The 23,197-nt window shown below is 36.7% G+C and overlaps 1 protein-coding gene across 2 annotated transcripts in view; it reads right to left on the bottom strand.

Moving 5' to 3' along the window:
• Positions 1 to 23,197, bottom strand: part of SHOC2 (SHOC2 leucine rich repeat scaffold protein) — a 75,756-nt gene that overhangs the window by 35,219 nt on the left and 17,340 nt on the right. For both annotated transcript variants that reach the window (XM_045854626.1, XM_045854627.1), the window contains exon 2: positions 16,963 to 17,901. In XM_045854626.1, the coding sequence (XP_045710582.1) occupies positions 16,963 to 17,665 (703 nt within the window). In that variant the 5' untranslated portion in view covers positions 17,666 to 17,901. The remainder of the gene's footprint in view (positions 1 to 16,962; positions 17,902 to 23,197) is intronic.

Genomic DNA, 23,197 nt, shown 5'->3' with positions numbered 1-23,197 from the left:
GATAACCAACATAGGAATCACACTGGACGAGATTCACATCTATAAGGCTTTTACCAAGAGGTTATAAATTTGCCTGTGGAAAATAAATCTCAGGTAGAAAGCTAGTGTCCTATTAGCCCAAGAAGCCAGAGGACTAGGTCCAGAGTTACGACAGTAATTAGAATTCAAAGTTGGAAACCTTGAAGAGGAGGAAACTACAAAAAACGAAGTCTCAAAATCTGTACATAAAAAACCCTCACATTCTTGACTAGCTCCAAAAATATACCTATAGGAGAAAAAGCTGAAAGGGGTCCAGGTGGAAAACAACAGCTAGAAGGTTAAAAAGGCCAAGCAGAAAATTTGACAGCAGCCATGAGTTGTGGGTAAGATTTTAGAATTTTGGTCCTGCCAAGTTAGAAGGATCAAGTAACAAAGTCCTGAAATGACCACAGCATAGGAGTAAAGACCACATCTCAAGACTGGAATTCACCCTGAGTTTAAGAACATAACCAAATAGAACCACCCTAAGAGCTTAAGTCCAAGACTCTACAGGATCAAAGTGACTCAATAGTAATTTAGTTACCTACCAGAATAAAATTTAACGCTTATTTATGTTTATTTATTTAATGCTCACCCATGGGTATTTTTTTAATGGATGAGAGAGAGAGAGAGAGGAAGGGGGAGGGGGAGAGGGAGGGGGAGGGAGGGAGGGAGGGGGGGAGAGAGAGAGAGAGAGAGAGAAAGAGAGAGAGAGAGAGAGAGAAACACCAGTGTGAGAGCAAAACACCAACCAGCTGCTTCCTGTACATGCCCTAACAGACTGGGGATTGAACCCACAACCTAGGTATGTGCCCTGACCAAGGATGAAACCCACAACCTTCTGGTATGTGGGGTGAAGTTCCAACCAACCATGCCACCTGGCCAGGGTACATCTCACACTTTTTTTTAGAGGTCAATAACAGAATCCCTAGTCATTACATATCATCTGTTTATACTATAAAATCAAGAGTTTCTAGATTGCCCTGACCAGTGTGGCTCAGTTGGTTGGGCATCACCCACAAAGCAAAAGGTCGCTGGTTCAATTCCCATCAGGACACATGCCTAGGCTGTGGGTTCTGTCTGGCTGGGGTGCATGCAGGAGGCAACTGATCAATGTTTCTCTCTCACAGCAATATTTCTCTCCCTTTCTTTCTGCCTCCTTTCCCCTCTCTCTAAAAATAAACAAATAAAATCTGGGAAAAAAAGTTTCTAGATTGATTTCTATTTCTTGCCATAATACAACTAGTATATGGACAAAATACAGTTGTCTCTCCTGATCTGCAAGGGGTATGTTCCAAGACCCTCAGTGGATGCCTGAAACCAAATTTTATAGAACCCTATATATACTATGTTTTTCCCTGTGCATAAATAGCTAAGATAAAGTTTAATTTATAAATTAGGCACAGTAAGAAATAAACAAGAATAATTTATAGTAAAATAGAATTATAATACACTGTAGTAACCATTATGTAAACATGGCATTTCTCAAAATATCTTACTATGCTATACTCACTGTTTACTTAAAGGAAACACTTTACAGCCTCGCTTTGGCATATCCAAATTGCCAGCATCACTGTCTTGAAGTTTGGGGTCATTACTGAGTAAAATGAGGGTACCTGAATACAAGCTCTGCAATACTACGACAGTTCATCTGACAACCGAGATGGCTACTAAAGGACTAAGGGGGCAGGTAGTATAATACACTGGAAAAAGGAATGTTTCACGTTCTGGGTGGGACAAAGTAGGAAGGCATGAAATTTCACCATACTACTCAGAAAAGTGTGCAATTTAAAACGTATAAATTATTTACTTCTGGAATATTCCATTTAATATTTTCTGACTGCACGTAACTGAAACCAGGAAAGTCAAACTGTGGATAAGGAGCAGACTGCTGTATATAAGAAAAAGGTAGAGGAGACAACAGCCATACATGGTTGTGATCCTGGATATGAAGGAAAGAAACTACATGAGCATTATAATTGTCCCACATAATTGTCTGGCATGATCCAGGTCATTAAAAAAGCAGGGAAGGAATACCAAACAGAGGCCGATAGTCTTACCGAGTAATAGCAAAAGATGTGAGTTTACAAAGGGACAAGTGTCAGAATATTTTAAGCAGAATTTGAGAGATAAGAGACATACAAATAGATCTGTGCAATCTGCAGAAAAATTCCTTTCAGTCTTTGCCTAAGTACTGATCTGCATATATGTGAAAAGAAATTACCAAAGATTAAGCAAAAAAAAAAAACAGCAGAAACAAGCAGTAGCCCATAAAATTCCTAGCAGTCACACAGGCTAGGAATAGTCTGAGTTCCTACCAGACAGAAAGAAAAGACCTCATAATATACAATGCCATCAAGGAAATTCCTCTGAAAGATACCAATTTAGTAGTGTGGCTAAATTAGATCTAGACTACAGGCTACTCTGAAACCACCATAACAAAGCTTAAAAACCAGCCACAAAAGGATCAAACTGACTCTAAGTAACTTTACATTAGGCCAGAACAAAGTTCAGCACTATTTGAAAGAATTCAACAAAATCTAAAACCCAAAAATATAAAAATTATAATGCTGGACATCCAATTTAAAATTATCAAGCATGCAAAGAAACAGGAACATATAACCCACAGCCAGGAGAAAAATCATTCATAAGCTACCGTATACAGAAATAAAAGAGATGACGGAAGTAGAAGACAATGAAAAAGGTCCATATGTTCAAGAAAGCAAAAACAAAACAAACAAAAAACCCCAAATGTAATGTATGCAAGTTAGATGTATATTATCTAAAATTAAAATTTCATTGCATGGGATTAACAATAGATTTTAGACACTGAAAAAATGATATGTAGCAATGAAAAATTTTCAGTAGAAACAATCTAAAATACACAACAAAAAAATAGAACATTAGTAACCTCAAAGACAATATAATACACGACGTACAATATACGTATATGTAGAGATCCAGAGAGAGGAGAGAAAAGCAATGAAGGGGCTGGGCAAAAAGGGAAAAATCTTAAGAAATAAAGTACAAAAATATTTTCGCCTTTTAAAAAAATTTTATTTATTTATTTTTAGAGAGAGGTGAAGGGAGGGAGAAAGAGAGGGAGAGAGACATGGGTAAGGTACACACTCCAACCGGGAACTGAACCTGTAACCCAGACATGTGCCCTGACCAGGAATCGAACCCAAGACCTTTTACTTTGCTGGACAACACCCAATCAACTGAGCCACACTATTCAGGGCCAAAATCTTTCCACCTGTGATGAAAACCATAAACCCACAGATCCAAGAAGCTCATAAATTCCAAGCAAAAGAAACATAAAGAAAACCAAATACAGGCACTTTGTAAACAAACTTCTGGAAACCAAGCACCAGGCACAAAGAAAAAAAATATTAAGAATATACAGAGAAAAAAAAGACTTTACAAACACAGAAATAAAGATAACAACAAAATTCTTGTCAGAAACTAGGCAAGCCAAAGCAAACCAAAATAGAAGACATATCTTTAAAATAATGAAAAGAAAAGCTATTCAACTGGAATTCAATACCAGTAAAATAGCTTTCAGAAATCCAAGCAAAATAAAGGCTTTCAAACACACAAAAGCCTACAGAATTCATTATAAGAAGACCTACATTACAATATATACTAAAGGAAGATTTTTGGACAAAAGGAAAATATCAGATAGAAATTCAGATCTACACAAAGAATGAAAAGTACTTGAAGTGGTAAACACATGGGTAAATATTAAAGATCTTTTTCACACTTTTTAATCTCTTTAAAAGATAACTGAAAGAATGCGAGCCCTGGCTGGTGTAGCTCAGTGGATTGAGTGCGGGCTGCGAACCAAAGAATCACAGGTTCGATTCCCACTCAGGGCACATGCCTGGGTTGCAGGCCACAGCCCCCAGCAACCACACATTGATGTTTCTCGATGTTTCTCCCTCTCCCTCTCCCCGTCTCTCCCCGCCTCCCCTCTCTAAAAATAAATAAATAAATAAAATCTTAAAAAAAAATTGGAAAAAAAAAAGAATGACGACACCAAAACGCACAGGAACCAACGTAAAAGAGTTCATAATTACCAAAGCTGGAACAATTTGAGCAAAAAAAAAAAAAAAACATAAAAATAATACCGAATTGTAACCTACAGAACAGAATGAGTCCAGAATTATGTCATTAAGTAATTGCATAAATAAATAAATGCAGGAGAAGGGACAGCTCTTCCTTATATAAGAATTAAAATTAATAAATGCAAAGAAAAGGGAAATAAAAACATTCAAATACAGTAGTAATTGTTTAAGGGAAGATTCACTAATGAATGTTAAAATTAGTGAGCAAAATATTAATGCACAACCTCAAACTAGTCATGAGAAAACACCATAGAAGCACAAAAATTAGTGATATATTACATATCACTAAGCAGTACTCTTCAAAAGTATCAATGTCATAAAAGAAAAGGAGGACTTCTGGCCAAGATGGAGGCAAAGGTAGACACACTATGCCTCCTTGCACAACCAAGATAGGGACAACAATTTAGAAACAGAATAACAACCAGGACTGACAGAAAATTGAACTGTATGTAAGCCGGACAACCAAGGAGTTAAAATAAACACATTCATCCAGACCTTTAGGAGGGGTGGAGTCGGGCAGCCGGGTGGAGCGGGGTAGCGGCACCCAGAGTGGTAGGACTGGGCGGGTGAGGCATCCCAGACGCGCAAGACCGCAGTGGGTGGACCCTGGGTGCACAAGCGGTGGCTGGCAGACCTGGGGCATGGAGTGCCAACCAGTAGACCCAGCAAGGTGACGATTGTGAAGCAAGGCACTGCACGCAACTCAGGGTCCCAGCGCCAGGAAATTGAGCCCCGGGACACTGACTGAAAACACCTGTGGGGGTTGAGGCACAGGGAGAGACTCCCAGCCTCACAGTAGAGTTTATTAGAGGGACCCACAGGGTCCTAGAGCATACATAAACCCACCCACCCAGGAATTAGCACCAGAAAGGCCCAGTTTGCTTGGGGGAAGTGGCAGAAGGGACTGAAGTCCAAGGGAGAGCAGAGCAAGCACTATTGTTCCCTCTTGGACCCCGCCCCCACATACAGCATCACAACCCAGCAACTGGGTTGCCCCACCTTGGTGAACACCTAAGGCTCCGCCCCTCATTCATAGCAGGCACGACAAGACAAAAAAAATTGCTCAAACGGAAGAACAGATCAAGGCCCCAGAGCCAACACATCTAAGCGACCAAGAGATAGCCAGTCTACTAGATTCATAGTTCAAAGCACTGGTGATCAGGATGCTCAGAGAACTGATTGATTTTGGTCACAAATTAAATGAAAAAATGAAGTCTACACTAAGTGAAATGAAGGAAAATGCACAGGAAACCAACACTGATGGGAAGAAAACTGGGACTCAAATCAATGGACTGGACCAAAAGGAAGAAAGAAAGAATCAAACAGAAAAGAATGAAGCAACAAGAACTCAAAAAAAAAAAAAAAATGAGAGGCTTAGGAACCTCCAGGACATCTTTAAACATTCCAAAATCCAAATTATAGGGGTACCAGAAAGGGAAAGGGAAAAGCAACAAGTGGAAAAGTTATCTGAACAAATAATAAAGGAGAACTTCCCCAATCTGGCAAAGGAAATACACTTCCAGGAAGTCCAGGAAGCTCAGAGAGTCCCAAAGAAGTTAGACCCAAGGAGAAGCACACCAAGGCACATCATAATTACATTAGCCAGGGTAAAAATGAAGGAGAGAATCCTAGAAGCAGCAAGAGATAAAGAGGTAGTAACCTACAAAGGAGTTCCCATCAGACTGTCGGCTGATTTCTCAAAAGAGACCTTACAGGCAAGAAGGGGCTGGAAAGAAGTATTCCAAGTCATGAAAGGCAAGGACCTACATCCCAGATTGCTCTATCCAGCAAAGATTTCATTTAGAATGGAAGGGCAGATAAAGTGCTTCTCAGATAAGGTCAAGTTAAAGGAGTTCATCATCACTAAGCCCTTGTTTTATGAAATGTTAAAGGGACTTATCTGAGACTTCTGGCAAGATGGAGGCATAGGTGGACACACCGTACCTCCACACACAACCAAGATTAGAACAACAATTTAGAGCCAGAATAACGCCCAGAACTGACAGAGAATTTATCTGAATGGAAGTCGGACAGCCAAGAAGTTGAAGTAGACCCGTTCTTCCAGACCGGTAGGAGGGGCATAGAGGAGGAGCGGGCGCGGGTTGTGGCTCAAGGAGATCGGGGAGAACTGGGCGCATAAGGCAACCAGGAGCACGTAAGCCATCCGGGACATAGCAGTGGACCCTGGGTACGCAAGCAGTGGCTGGCAGACTCAGTGAGGCGGCATTGTGGACCAGGGCAGAGCACGGAACCCAGGATCCCAGAGAACTGAGATCCCAGGAGAACAGAGCTACCGCCATTGTTCCCTCCCGCCCCCGCCCCCACATACAACGTCACAATCTAGCGACTGGGGTGCCCAGCCCCAGTGAACACCTACACCGCCCCTCACCGTAACAGGAGCGACCAGACCAAAAAAAAAAAATAAATGAGAGAGAGAGACATGTCTCCAACAGAATAACAGATCAGTCCCCCAGGACTCATCCTTTTGAGCAACCAAGAAATAGCCAATCTATCAGATGCACAAGTCAAAACACTGGTGATCAGGAAGCTCACGGAATTGGTTGATTTTGGGCTCAAATTACATGAAAAAAATGCAGGTTACAGCCCTGGCTGGCGTAGCTCAGTGGATTGAGCGTGGGCTGTGAACCAAAGTGTCGCAGGTTTGATTCCCATCCAGGGCACATGCCAGGGTTGCAGGCCACGGCCCCCAGCAACCGCACATTCCTGTGTCTCTCTCTTTCTCCCTCCCTTCCCTCTCTAAAAATAAATAAATAAATAAATCTTTTTTAAAAATGCAGGTTACCATAAAAGAGATGAAGGAAGGTACATGGAGAACCAATAGTGATGGGAAGGAAACTGGGACTCAAAACAATACAGTGGACCAGAAGAAAGAAAAAAACAACCAAGCAGGAAAGAATGAAGAAATAAGAATTCAAAAAAACGAGGAGAAGCTTAGGAACCTCCAGGACATCTTTAAACATTCCAACATCCAAATTATAGGGGTACCAGAAGGGGAAGAGGAAAAGCAACATATTGAGCATGTATTTGAACAAATAATAAAGGAAAACTTCCCCAATCTGGCAAAGGAAATACACTTCCAGAAAGTCCAGGAAGCTCAGAGAGCCCCAAAGAAGTTGGACCCAAGAAGAAACACACCAAGGCACATCATAATTACATTAGCCAAGGTAAAAATGAAGGAGAGAATCCTAGAAGCAGCAAGAGATAAGGGGACAGTCACCTACCAAGGAGTTCCCATCAGACTGTCAGCTGATTTCTCCAAAGAGACCTTACAGGCAAGAAGGGGCTGGAAAGAAATATTCCAAGTCATGAAAGACAAGGACCTACATCCCAGATTGCTCTATCCAGCAAAGCTCTCATTTAGAATGGAAGGGCAGATAAAGTGCTTCTCAGATAAGGTCAAGTTAAAGGAGTTCATCATCACCAAGCCCTTATTTTATGAAATGTTAAAGGGACTTATCTAAGAAAAGAAGATAAAGAAAAAAACATGTATAGTAAAAGGACAGCAAACTCACAATTATTAACAACCACACCTAAAGCAAAACCAAAAGAAACTAAGCAAACAACTAGAACAGGAACAGAACCACAGAAATGGAGATCACATGGAGGGTTAGCAACAGGGCAGTGGGAGAAGGAGAGAGGGGGAAAAGGTACAGAGAATAAGTAGCACAGAATGTAGGTTGAAAATAGGGGGAGGGTAAGAATAGTATGGGAAATGTAGAAGCTAAAGAACTTACAAGTATGACACATGGACATGACTAAAGGGGGGGATATGGGTGGGAGAGGGTGTACAGGGTGGAGGGGAGTGAAGGGGGGAAAATGGGACAACTGTAATAGCATAATCAATAAAATATATTTTAAAAAAGGGACTTATCTAAGAAAAAGGTAAAAAACATGTATAGTAAAATGACAGCAAACTCACAATTATTAACAACCACACCTAAAACAAAAACAAAAACAATCTAAGCAAACTACTAGAACAGGAACAGAACCACAGAAATGGAGATCACATGGGGGGTTAGCAACAGGGGAGTAGGAGGAAGAGAGAGGGGGAAAGGGTACAGAGAATAAGTAGCATAGACGGTAGGTAGAAAATAGACAGGGTGAGGGCAAGAATAGTATGGGAAATGTAGAAACTAAAGAACTTGTGACACATGGCCATGAACTAAAGAGGGGGAATGTGAGTGGGAGGGGGTGTGCAGGGTGGAGGGGAATGAAGGGGGGAATGGGACAACTGTAATAGCATAATCAATAAAATATATTTTTTAAAATTTTTTAAAAATTTAAAAAAGAAAAGGAAAGGCATTTAGTATTTCCAACTGTCAGAGGAGACTATAGACACATGACTATTAAGTGTAATGGGGGATTCTGAAACAGAAAAATTACATTAGTGGAAAACCTGGTGAAATCAGAATAAAATTTGTAGTTCAGTTAGTAGTACTGTACCAATGTTAATTTCTTGGTTTTGATCACTGTACAACAATCACATAGGATTTTACTATTTGGGGAAACTGGGTAAAGGGTATATGGGAACCCTCTGTACTGATTTTGCAAATTTCTGTAGGTCTAAAATTTGTTCAAAATAAAAACCTTAAAAAAGATACAGTTTAAAGCAAAAACAATAGCCACATATTATTATGGGATTTATAAACATGAAGAAGTAAAAATGGATGACAGTAAGTGCACAAAGAATGGGAGAAGTAAAAGTGTTTTATTGTAAGGTTCTTAGGATATATGTGAAGTTGTGTATTACTTGAATATAAACTGTGTTAGGTTATGATATATACTGCAAACCCCAGAGCAGATACTAAAAAAAAGTAACAAAGATGTATAACTAATATGCCAACAGCTGAGATAAATGGAATTTACCAAAAAATTCAAAAGGAGGCAAGAAATGAAGGAAAAAAGGACTAAGTAACAAATGACACATAAATAAAATAAATACGAATAGCCAGAAAATAAATAGCCAGATGGTAGATTTAACCCAATCATATTAATATAGTAACTATATTAAATGTAAATGTAAATGTTATAAACCCTTCAATTAAGGCAAAAACTGTCAAGACAGGATACAAACACACCACACCTAATTATATACTGTCTACAAGAAACCATTACTAAAAAGAAGATGGAAAAAGGATATACAATGTAAGCACCACTCAACAAGGAAACTGAAATAGCAATAATTAATATCAAATAAAATAGAATTTTGAAAAATATTCCCAAGAATATTACCAGAGGCAAAGACATTTTATAATAAAACATCACCTCATCAAAAAGAAAATAAAATTCTAATTATATACATAATTCATAAGAAAGTTTCAAAATAAAAAATAATCGCACCAATAGGAGAAAGACAAACTATTATACTGGAATAGTTCAACACTCATTTCTCACTAATTGACAGAAAAATCAATGGGGGTATAGAGGAAATGAGTAACATTATCCTCCTACTTGACCTTGTTCCAAAAACAACAGCATAATGCACATTTTTCCAACTGCAAATAGAACATTTACCAAGACAGACTGTATTTCATAAGCCAATAATAAGAAATATCTGACACTATCTCTCAAATACTTGGAAACTGAACAATTCTAAATAATACACGGTGAGAGAGGAAGTAACAAGAGATATTTAGAAAATTTCTTCAATTGAACAACAATGAAAATGCAACATATTAAAATTTGTGCACTGCTGTGAAAATAGGGCTTGGGCAGAGATTTATAACTGTAAATGCTTACATGAATGATTGACTGACCCTTGAACAACGTGGGGGTAAGGGACACCAACCCCCATGCAGTCAAAAACCCAGGCAGAACTTTTGACTTTCCAAAAACTTAACTACAGTCATCCCTTGGGGTCCATGGGGAATTGGTTCCAGTACCTCCATGGATGCCCAAGTCACATAAAAAATGGAACACAGCAATGCATAGGTGGTCCTCCACATCCACAGATTCCCAAAGATGGTGGAAAATACTGCTTTCCATCTGCAGTTGGTTGAATCCCTGAATGCAAAACCCATGATACAAAGGGCCTACTGTATATTTACTAAAAAAAATCCATCTGTAAATGGACCCAAGCAGTTCATCAAACCTATTTTGTTCAAGGATCAACTGTATAATGAAAAGAACAAATGTTGGAAATCAATCTGATAATTGAAAAAAGTAGACAAAGAAGAGCCCCGGCTGACGTAGCTCAGTGGATTGAGTGCAGGCTGTGAACCAAAGGGTCGCTCAATTCCTGGTGGGGGCACATGCCTGGGTTGCAGGCCAGGTCCCCAGTGGGGGCCACATGACAGGCCACCGCACATTGATGTTTCTCTCCTCCCTCCCTTGCCCTCTCTCTAAAAATGAATAAATAAAATCCTTAAAAAAATAAAAATAAAATAAAACTTAAGGACCAAATTATTTAAAAAGGAGAAAACAAAACAAAAACACAGACAATTAGAAAAAAACACACCAAAAGCAGTTTTTTGAAAAGACCAACAAAATGGATGCACTTCCAGTCAGGACTGATCAAGTGGAGATAAGACCCAAATTACTACTATCAAGAATTAAAGAGGGACATGAGTACAGGGATTACAAACAATAAGAGAACAATAAAGAACTATTTTGAACTTTATGCCCAAATATTCAACAATTATATAAAATAAATCTTTGACAGATTTTACCTATCAAAATTCAATTGAGAAGAAACAGAAAACTCAAAAAATAACTCTCTATTAACTAAATTAAATTACTAATTAAAACCCTTCCTACAAAGATTTACTCTAGACCCAGATTACATAATTGATAATTCTTCCAAACATTTGAAAGAATAATATTAATTCTACACAAACTCTTCCAGAACATAAAAGAACTCTTGCCAAGTCATTCTATGATATGAAGCTAGCATTATCCTAGTAACAAACCACACACACAAAAAGAAAATTACACATCAATATCCATGATGAACATAGATGCAAAAATCCTTCACAAAATTTTATTAAATCTAGCAACATATAAAAAGGTCCTATTAAAATGTATCTAGTAGGCACTCAAATATTGCTAAGTAATATGTAATTTAGGTTTGCTTGTTTCATAAATTGTGACCTTCCCTATACCATCATTTGATTCCCTTTAAGGATGTATTATATTTCAAAAATAACTCTTGTTCTTGAACTTACAAGAATATTTTTCAAATACTGAGTTTAGCTCTCTAAAAAATCACATCAGGTCTTACTAAAATACATTTATTTCTAAAACTACATAATCAACAAGGGCCAGAAATACCTATCACCTAAGCTTGAATGGATTCAGGGACTTAGATCAGAATTTATACATTATTTAAATTTGTCTTATAGAGCTTAATTAATTCTCCCTTTCCCTGCAAAGAAGGCTTCAGTACCTCTTCTAAGCAACGGCTTCTGCAACTTAGCAACATGGACGACAATGCCCACACTCCTTTGAGTGGTCTGAATGCCGTCATTAGAGCACAATGACTACCCTCTTCCTCACACCTCAGCAGAAGCAGAAGTCAGTGGTATCCCACCAAAAAATCCTTCTCTGACAGCTCAAGTGGTATCTTCTCTGTTTTCCTCCTTTCTCCTTTAGCAGTAATAATTTTTCCAGGTTTTTGTTGTTTAATGAAACACTGATAATTTGATAACAATAAACAAAATCAACAGTTCATTTCTAGGTCTCTAAGGTTTCATACTGAATCCCAGTCAAAAGGAGTTATTAACAACTCTGAATTCCCTTTCCTGATTTATTTTTCTTGCCAAGCTAAGTTACTAATTAACACTTGTACGAAATACTCAAATGAGATAATTAAATAATGTTGACTGGATCATGAAAGCAACTGTATTACCCCTGGAAGTTCTGGGAGAGTTTCAAAAATTTTAGGGACTAGGGTTACAATTTGAGTTAATACTGAAAAATAGGTAATAGTGCTAGGCATCATTAAATTCACTTCAAGCCACATTTATTGAAAATCTATTATTTATTCTCTACTATAGTTCATAGAAAATTACAAAATTGGGTGTTAGAAAATCTCTGAGATCCTTAAACTTTTTAAAAATTGCTGATTCTGTTCTTTGTATTTTTGTAGATATTATTTATATATTTATTATGTATTGATTATATATCTAACTTGACTTATAAAATGTAACACTGCGGTATAACAATAGATTTTTATTTCAACAAATGTTAGAGTCAAATGTGTAAAAAAAAAAATGTACTGATTTTACTTTCTCATGTACCTGAATGCTGTGGATTGTTTTTTAAATACACAAAAATGATGAGTTCTCAAAAAGCGTATGCTTTTAACATACCAGATTATTCTCCTAAGTAAAAAGGCTTATTTTGACAAATTCACATGAAATTGTTACACTAAAACAATTAGCGGTAGGCGCTAGGTCCCTCTAACCTAGCTGTCTTAGAAAGAATAATATATTAGGGGGAAGTTTTTAAGAAAAAGAAATCCTGAAATAGGTCATAATTCAGTGAAAGAAAATAAACTGTAGGAATATTAGTAAGAGACAGTGATGAAGTTTATTTCTGATCTGAAAGAGTAACCATTTCCTTCCTAGAAATTCTTTAAAACTTCCTTGTCCATAATTTCCTTAAACTAAATTGATCATTATTTACACTGAGTACCTGATGGCCCTCAATCTAATCCATCCAGGCAGAAAAAGAAAATTTACGAGAGCTCATCTCTAATATGAAACTCAAAGGACAATTTGAGGGATAGGGGATGGTTATTTACTGTCTTCCTTCTGAAAACATGATTTCTTGACTCTTGGTGTATGTGAAGAGTCTCTTTCAAGGAAGCAACTGGTGAAAGGTATGGGAAGAAAGAACAGAATATGGATCCATAAAAATAAGTAATAATTAAGATTTCCATCTATCTACATGCCTTTGTATAAGAACAAAAATAAACGAACATTACCAAGTGCAGAGTTTTATTGGCTACTCTGATATATTATCTCCGGCTCTTCATATGCTGACATGTATTCTCTGTTCAGTATCCTTTTATATTTATTTTCTGCCAACTTTCACCCACGTGAAAATTTATCACTGGTATCAAATCACATGGCATTAATAAAGATGCCACTAATGTTAAAACAGATAAATGTTCTAATTTTAATATAATTTCCCTATAAGGCAGCAGCACAGTACAACCTTGTGTAATGGTTAAATTCCAAATATATCATTTAAACTAAATAGTCGCTGTATTTCAAAATCTTCTAATTTCTCACATTCCTCAAATACACTGCCAAACACAAACTGGATGGCATAATTGAAAGTGGCATACTTATAAAACCAAATGATAATTTGCATAAATTTTGGATTCTAAATTCTCTTATGAGTTTCAGCAAATTATATTAAAGGTGTGTAACACTTTTAAAAAATGTCAAATTTCCATTTTACTTGATCTTTGTGCCTGGGTCTTATTTTGAAAATATGCTCAAAGGAGCTGGCTTTATTCATTTTCTTTCAAAAGTAGTAAAGGAAGATATGCATCACAGAAAATAACTCTGTCCTTCATAATAAAAGATCACTTTCAAGATTTTAAAACAAGTCTATAGTCATAAGGGAACTGCAATCAAAACCACAGTCATGGAATGGCTATAATAAAAAAGACAGAAAACAAGGATGTTGAGGATGTAGAAAAGCTGGAGCCCTCACACACTGCTGCTGGGAATGTAAAATGGTGAAGCCACTTAGGAAAACATTCTTGCAGTTCCTCAAAATGTTAAACATAAAATTACCATATGACTCAATAATTCCACTTCTAGGTACATACCCAAGAGAAATAAAAATAAATGTCCCAAGAAAAACATGCAAAATGTTCAAAAAATGTTGATAGTAATTTTATTCATAATAGCTAGCAAGTGGAAACAACACAAATGTTCAACACAATGAATGGATAAATAAAATGAGGTATATCCATGCTATGGAATATATTTAACAATGAAAGGAAATGAAGTACTGATACATGCTACAACCTGGATAAATTTTGAAAACATTATACTAAGTGAAAGAAGGCAATCACCAAGACCATATTTTCTACGATTTCATTTATATGAAATGTCCGGAATAGTAAAATCTATAGAAATGAAAAGTAGATTAGTGTTTGCCTAGGGCTAGAAGGTTGGGAGAAAATAGGAGTGGGTAACTACTAAAACAGATTCTTGGTGTGATGAAAATGTTCCAAAATTGTTTGGGATGGTCGTACAGCTCTGTGAACATGCTAAAAAACCATTGGACTGTACACATCAAGTCTGTGACTTGAATGGTGTATGATTTATATCTCAAGCTGCTTCCATCCTTCCCACCTCAAAAACAAAAAACAAAACAAAAAAAAACAAAACAAAACTAATGCAATGGCTTTCAACTGCAGCTACACGCAGAATAACTCAACTTATTCTTTAAAAGTACAGATTCCCTGGACCTTCCGGACCACTAAATCATAATCTATGGGAATGGGGTCCACTTTTCTAGACTAGTGGGGGCAATACAGTGAGACCTAGGTTTGCATTCTTACTGCCAACTAACTTCCCAGCTGCAAGATCTTCAGTAAATTATCTAATCTCTCTACATTTTCAGTTCCTTCTTCAGTGCAATGGGGGGTGGGAGGGGGTGCAGCACAAGAGACACACCCATTTCCTTGGGTTACTGTAACAATTTTGTAAGATAATATATGTAAAGTATATATGTACAGAACTGTGAATGGTATATGACATATTATGCTAAAATAACAGCCATTATTATTACTACAATTATATTATTTTTACTGAACCTTTATTTTCTCGTTACCCTACAAGGAAACAGATAATGCAAACTTTAGCGATGTCTGCCCCAAATTCATGCATCTCAGTTAAACCATATAAATCTTAACTCCTTATATGAAATATTAAGTTTTATGTTTAAAAAGCACTGTACTTTCTACCTGATGCCCTTCTTGAAAAAAATAAATAACATTTATGATGCTAGTAGTTTTACAGAAATACAGAAGTTACAACATAACCTTTAATAATGTCACTAGTGCTCATTAAAAACCAAATTCTATGGTTATTTTTTAAATAACAACTTTAGGAATAAGAGTCAAAAATAGGGAGCCACAAATATCAATCATTTAATTAAATAAAATTTGTCAGTTTAAAAAATACATTGACTTTTTAGTAAAAATGCTTAAATATCTATATGCTCAAGAACAAAAGAAGTTTAAAATCCCATGAAATAATTCCTTGCTTAAGAAATGTGCCTTCTTAATTACCATGTAATTTGATAACATCACTATGGAAAAAAATACTTAAAAAGAGACTTCAAATGAATTAAAGCCGAAGTCTTAGAATGGAATATATAATACATACACAAAACAAGAACAAAGATAGGAAATAACATTTTTTATTTCTATATAAAAAGTCAGCATTTCTTTCTTCAACAGCCTATAATTCTATCCCACAATAAGCCATACACACAGGTGAAATTTTGACTGAATCTGGTATAAAATCAAGTCTTTCAACAACCACATCCCTTATCTGAACACGTGGAAAGGAACATTTCTATTCAAATTCCTGGGAATATTTTAATATCTCATAAGTGAGTCATACTTTATAAGTACAGAGCACTGCTTGAGAAAATCTATCATGATTTGTCTAAGTGCATTTAAATAAATCAAAATTAAACTAAGATTTTAAAGGTAAGAGACAAACATACCTAAAACTTAAACCAGATCTTTTTCAAAACTAGATAAAATGTTTTAAATACCCACAGAATATCATATCTCTACAAATCTGAGCCTAAAAAGAGAGTTTCCTTTATTACCCACTATAAGACCAATGCTCAAAGCAACAAAATATTTAATTCACCTGTATTATTCAGAATAAACTGGCCTTTCACACAAAAAGAAAAGTTTCCTTAAAAAGTTGGAAAATCAATTTTATGTCAATTTTTAAAAATTAATAAAAAGGGCCCACTAATACCTTTATCAATTTCCCACAATTGGTAAGTGGATGGCTTATTATATTCTAAATGTTTCTAATTTTTCTCCATAATTAAAAATATCAAGACAACACATTTCTTTGTACTGACCTAATTACACATATACATTACTTATTTTTCTCCTACTACCATTCTTTTAAAAACATTCCTTCATTTCTGTACAATTTAGCTTTATATACAAAAACTGGAATGAAATCTACTAAGATGCTAACATTGTTGCATTTAGGACACCTGACTTTTTGCCTACTTTTCTGACTTTTCTGTGTTCATGGATTATTTTTAATGTACATGAGTACTATCGAAATGAAAAAAAAAAAACACCTCTTTAATTTTCTACAACACTGCTTTTTAACAAGGCTCTGTTAGGCCAATCTTTTGTAGTAACCTTGGTAGAAAAGTGATGTGAATTTAAACAGTTTTCAGGTAAAGAAGTCAGAAAATGAGAAAATATAGTCTTAATGGGTGCACTAAAATTGCATGTGTAAATATCTTAAAAATTGGTGGCAACAACTTAATTAGGCAAACATCTTTTTCCTGCTTCAAACTCCCTTTTTCTTCAATGAAAATGAAATCAGACTAGGTTTGTGTGAAAAAGGTCAAATCACATCTATATTCTCACTCATTTTCTTAAGTCTATGGAAGACCTCAAATCTCAAACCATGTACTATTAATATGGCTAAAACTGAATAATTAAAGTAAACCGGCTGGTTTTAGGAAAGTATCAGATATATTCTGATATGGAAGAGCACTCAATTAAATTCTTTAGCATAACAAATACTAAAAATAATAATGGTAAACCAAGGCCCCTTACCAATTTCAGCAGGTAGTTGTTTGATTTTGTTCTCTCGAATGCTAAGCATGCTGAGTTTTGACAGGTTTTTGATGTCCTTTTCCACAGTAGTTATACGGTTAAAGCGAAGGTAGAGAGTGGTGAGAGAATCTAGCCTATACACCACTGAAGGAATTTCTCTCAGTTTATTATGCCGTAAATCAAGCATCCGTAGCTTCTTCAAGTTATCAAGAGAGTCAGGCAAACTGGTAAGTGAATTTTCACTCAGAGCCAGTGTCATGAGATTTACTAGGCAGCCCACTTCTGCGGGGAGGGACTGCAATTTGTTGCTATATAAATAAAGTTCTGTTAATTGAGTCAACTCTTTGATTGATGATGGTAATATGTGTATAGACCTCTTGGATAAGTCCAAACGCATTGAGTTCTCTTCCCGACATTTATTGAGCTCTTTAATTACCTCTGCATTGCTAGATTTTTTTCTAGTTCCAGGTGCTGGATTTGGCCGTTTGATCGTATTGTCAACTGAAAAAGCCACCCCTGGTTGGGCAGCACTGGAGTCCTTCTTTCCATCTTTGGCATCTTTCCCTTTGGTCTTAGGTTCTTTTTCTTTGCCTTCTTTCCCAAAACCTCCAGAGGCTTTTGCCTCCTTTTCTCTTTCCTTGGCTGATGGTACTTTGGGATCTTTCTCTTTAGAGTCTTTTTCTTTTCCTAAGCTACTACTCATGGTTACTCAAGCTTGAGCAAAAACTACATGAACTCCTTTTATTTTATTTGCCTATAGGAACTGGAATTCAAAGATGAAGAGACAAAAATCCTATGGAATTAAAAAAAGTGTTGGCTTGAAGAAGTAATCACCATGGAGTAAGAGCCAATCTGTTACATGTTGAATCTATTCCCATTTCTGATAACTCATTCCAATTGGTAAAATGGTGCTGGTCAATCAATGATTCATTAGAATTCCTGAAACATAATACAGAGAGTATTAATACTTTAGATTATAATTTATATTAAGCAAATGAGCTCTGAAAAACAATCCTACTGATAATTTTGCCATTTTCCCATGATTTTTATATGGTAAATATTTATCACTTACGTAAAATCTTTTGACAAGCTATAAAAATTAGTAAGTTAGGTCCTATCCTCAAAGAATTTGCAACCTGAACAGAAAGAGGTAAGATAAGTATACAAGTTACCATAGTACAAAACTTTGTTAAGAGCTGAAAAGGGGGGAAAGTCACAACAGCATCTAATGTTGGAGTGCTTTCTATGTACAAGCACTACTGTAAGAAGTTTATAAATATTCATTCATTTAATACATTTTACAGCCCTATGATATAAATTGTTATCCCTGTTTTATTCATAAAGACACTGAGTCACAGAAATATTTTTAAGTAACTAGCACTGTAATCTTGGAAAAGTGACAGAACTGAGATTCCAATGTTGGTAGTAATTATCCAAGGCCTAGGTTCCAAACCACTACACTGACACTGCCCTGCCTGCAACTACCGGTAATTACCAGATAGCCCAGATAGCTTTAAGTAACAGGAAGGATTTCAAGCATGATGATATATAGAAAAAAGCAATCTAGCAAAAGAACAAAATGAGGAAATAGTTCAGGAAAAAGGGCATGAAAAATCCTGCAATTAAATAAACACTCTAGATGACTCTGATGCAGGTAGATCTGGGCACCACCTTTCAGAAACCTTAAGAAAAAGCAAGCTCCAATGATGTCTATGTTCTACTGAAAAAGTTAGGGTTGTTAAGCATTCTTAAAGGTAAAAATGTTCACTGGTAAAAGAACTAACTAAAGGGATCCACTAAGGCTGGAAAGATGAGTAAAATCTTCGTGAAGTACTTCTCCCTGAATATCTCAAAATTTAAAATACATTTTTTGTTTTGTGGCTCTATTATTAATTTTATAACTGATCTCTATTTGGTACTAGGGCTTGAAGAGTAAAGACACAACGATAACATCTTACCTGATTAGCTTAAGAGGTTAAAAAGATGTTAATAAAATTTTATCAAACCACAAAAAGTACTTGATAGTCTAAGTCAGCAATTTTCAACCTTTTTCATCTCATGGCCTATATAAACTAATTAATGAAATTCTGCAGCACACTAGAAAATCTATTTTTTGCTGATCTGACAAAAAAATAGGTATAATTTCAAGTCATTCAGATGGGAAGGCTATTGTGTTGTTGGCTGTACCACAAGCTAAGGGAAAAGAGGTCAGTGTGCCTGACTAAATAATCAGGTATTGCATGTCTTAAACATTCTTTCGGCACACCAGTTGAAAACTGCTCATCTAAGTGTACAGGAATGTGCTAAAAATTTCTATATAGAGAATTTGGGTACTACCGTATACAAGGTTCGAGTTTAGACAGCCAAAACACTAACATATGACAACTAAGTAGTTGATAATATATTATTAAATCCTCAGAGGAGTGCAATATGTTACAGCACTTCTGAGAAATCATTGGTTTGAAATCACTCCCACACTAAAAACACATACAAGTGTACACACTTACGTGTGTGTGTACAGTGTCTCCATAATCAGGCTCCAATCTATCTTTTCCAGCTTTACCATTTGTACCAATACACTCTCCATTCCAGTGTGACCTACTATCGACAGCTCAAAGTGCTTCTGCATTACCATATTTATTCAGCTTGCTCCCTCTGCTTGGATGATCCTTTCCCTCCTCTCTACCTCTGCTCCCTAGTCTCCATGGTCATACAATTTATATGCTACCCTCATCAGTATTCTCAGTTTCTTGAATATATGGTGCTGTTTCCTCCCTCCACGTCTATACTCTCATTGTTTCCTCCCCTGCCTGTATGCCTTCTCCTACTTTTCCCTCACACCTCTTCCTTCTCCAGGCACCACCTTTCCAGATGAAGCCACCTTTAAGACTTCTGGGAGTCACTTTTTCCAGAAAGTCTTTCCTACATTGCTCTCATTAGGCTATATAACCCCCAGGAGCTCTCACCAATGTCTTCTACTTTATAATATATATTTTTAATTAACAGTTTTATTTCTAATTCATAGGTAAATCTTTATACACCTCAAATTCTTGTTAACTTTCACAACAGCAATATACTTATCTTTCATATATAATATTTTGTTAGAGCTGTATTTTTCTTATTTCCTTAATAAAACTGTAATAACATTTTTGAGTGTCAAGAAAATTAAACACACCCATTCCCCATCCTGGTCAAGTCAAAACTAAAGCAACTAAGTATTGCAGAGCAAGGTGGGCATCCCCCCCAGTCATGGTAGATGAAAAATCAAAGTGTCCCATAACAGAAAGTCAGAGCCTAAACAGAGTAAAGAGGGTAGAGTACAGAAAATTTAACCCCCATCTTGGATTTCAGAGCCTGGGTGAGATGAGAAAGACAATCCCACAAAGGGTCAGCTCACTGTGTGGATGGGGGGAGGGGCACAGGAGGCATGGTAATCAGAACCCATCCAGGACAAAGTGGACATAACATATGTTGGCAATCCACAAGAGGTTCAGAGGCCAAGTGAGGTGGCCATGGCTATCCGCAGAGAGGGATGACTCAGCATGGAGAAGCAGAGACTGAATGGAGTGAAAAGAGCATGCACAGGTGGTAATGGACCAGTGAGTGTGTCATACTACAATATAAGGGGTAAGTACAGAAGATGTCTACATGGACGACTGGGTAGATAAGGGGTAGGTGGCGTGGCATGAAGAGTTAAGAATACAAACAAGCAAAGTGAAAGGGTATCCATAATACAAATATGGAACTAAAAAGTGGGCAGGTAAATCACAGGAAATACTTTAACAGTCAATAAATATTGGGTTGGCCAGAATGTCTATATGGTTTTTTTGGTAAAATGTTATTCATTTTCACCAGTAACTTTACTGATTTGGCTATTCTGCATATGTCAACTATCTCCCATGTGGTATAATGTTGATTGTTCTCAGTTAATGTCTCAATTTGATCACTATCAACTTCAACTGGTCCACCTGACCAACCGTGCATCATCCAGCAAAAAATCTCCAGCATGAAACTTTGAAAACCACTTTTGACACATTCGATCAGTCACAGCACCTTCTCCATACACTGCACAAATCACTTTTTTGTGTTTCAATTGCATTTTTTACCTGTTTTGAAATAATAAAGCACAATATGTATGCCAAAAATGTTGCATGTTTTCTTCCATATTAAAATGACTACACAAAAATTCACCAATTTTGGTAAGATTTTTTTAATGCACACTGACATAACAGCTGTCACAATATAATCTAACAAAATTGTTTTGAAAGAAGTTAAAGACAGCTAAGTGTTACTAGAACCATCTTACAGAAAAAAAACAAATGAACCTTTTGGCCAATCCAATATTGTTTCAAAACTACCCAGTATCACTAGTAATTTGAGCAACATTTAGTGATATCACTGCCATCAGGTTAGCAAGTAAGAAGTCTGATAAAACCAACTATTGCTGGAAAATATGCAGCCAAAAAAACCTTACTCTACAGGTAAAAGTATCAACTGCTAAAACTACTTTGGAGAGCAATTTGGCAAAAACCTGATGATATGAAAATGCCATATCCACCCATTAGATCCATCAATTCTACTTGCAGGTATTTACAGTAGGAAAACTTCTATGTGCTTGCACAAGGAGTCTCTGTGGCAAAGTCACTCTACACCATGATAAAAATCACTGAGTCTACAGGAAGCAACTTGGACAAATCTCAGAAACAATGGTGAACAACAACAAAAACAGAAACATGTAAGTTGCAAATAATACATAAGGAATGGTTCTATGGGCAAACACATTTGCCACTGATACATCTGATAAGGGGTTAATGTCAGGATGGGCGGGGTAGGACAAAATGGTGGCTGGACTACAATCAATCATGGTGGCTGAACTACAACCCAGAAGAGATGGCTGCCGTCAAACCAGGGCGCAAGGGGAACCACCAATGATATGATGCCGCTTTGTTCACAAGGGACTAATCTCCAGCTCCCACGGAGAGCCAACCCAAAATAAAACCCCGCCATTTTCCCTGCTCGGGGCAACTTCTCTGGCCCCCTTTCTCTGGACCAGAGAACCTCGCCCGGAAGCACAAACTCTAATAAAAAGCTTTATACTGCCTGACTTTGTGGCTGATTGGCATTTATTCCTCGGCAGAGCCGAAGAAAACCTTTCAGTTAATATTCAAAATTTACAAAGAACTTATAAAACTCAACACCAAAAAAGCAAACAATCTAATTAAAAAATGGGTTAAGGACCTGAACAGACTTCTCCAAATAGAACATACAGAGAGCCAACAGACATGAAAAAAATGCTCAACATAACTAATCATCAGAAAAACGCAAATTAAAACCACAAGGACATATTAGCTCACACCTGTCAGAATGGCTATCATAGACAAACAAATGTTGGTGAGGATGCAGAGAAAAGGGAACCCTCATGCACTGCTGATGAGAATGCAGACTGGTGCAGCCACTGTGGAAAGCAGTATGTAGTTTCCTCAAAAAATGACCCAGTGATTCTACTCCTGGGACTATATTCAAAGAAACCACAAACACTTGATTCAAAAGAACATATGTACCTCTATGCTCATTGCAGCATGATCTATAATATCCAATATCTGGAAGCAGCCCAAGTGCCCATGAGTAGCTGAGGGGATAAAAAGCTGTGGTATATTTACACAATAGAGTACTACTTGGCCATGAAAAAGAAGGGAATCTTACTTTTTGTGACAGCATGGATGGACCTGGAGAGTATTATGCTAAGTGAAATAAGCCGGTCAGAACAAGAAAAGTACCATATGATTTCACTTACATGTGGAATCTAATGAACAAAATAAACAAAATAGAAAGACTCATAGATACAGAGAACAGACTAACAGCTGTCAGAGGGGAGGAGGCTGGCAGCTGGGTGAGGGGATTAAGAGGAAAAAAAACTATGACACAGACAAACAGTATGGCAATTGCCAGAGGGAAACGGGAGTGGAGGGAGGTAGTAGAGAGTACGGGGGATAAATAGTGATGGAAGCATAGTTGACTTGGTATGAACATACAATACAATGTACAGATGATGTATTTTAGAATTATACACCTGAAACCTATGTAATTTTATAAATCAATGTCACCCAAATCCATTAAAATTTTTTTAAAAAGAATGGTTCTATTTGTATAAAGTTTTAAAATATATGAAAATATACATTGCAGATATTTATATATAAAGATTAGCCATACTTAAAGGATTGAGAAACATCAAATC

This window comes from Phyllostomus hastatus, unplaced genomic scaffold (genome assembly GCF_019186645.2).
Source record: "Phyllostomus hastatus isolate PE091 unplaced genomic scaffold, TTU_PhHast_1.1 phas_scaffold_1066, whole genome shotgun sequence".
In the NCBI taxonomy this organism is placed as follows: domain Eukaryota; kingdom Metazoa; phylum Chordata; class Mammalia; order Chiroptera; family Phyllostomidae; genus Phyllostomus; species Phyllostomus hastatus.
This window is presented reverse-complemented; position numbering and strand designations above follow the sequence as displayed.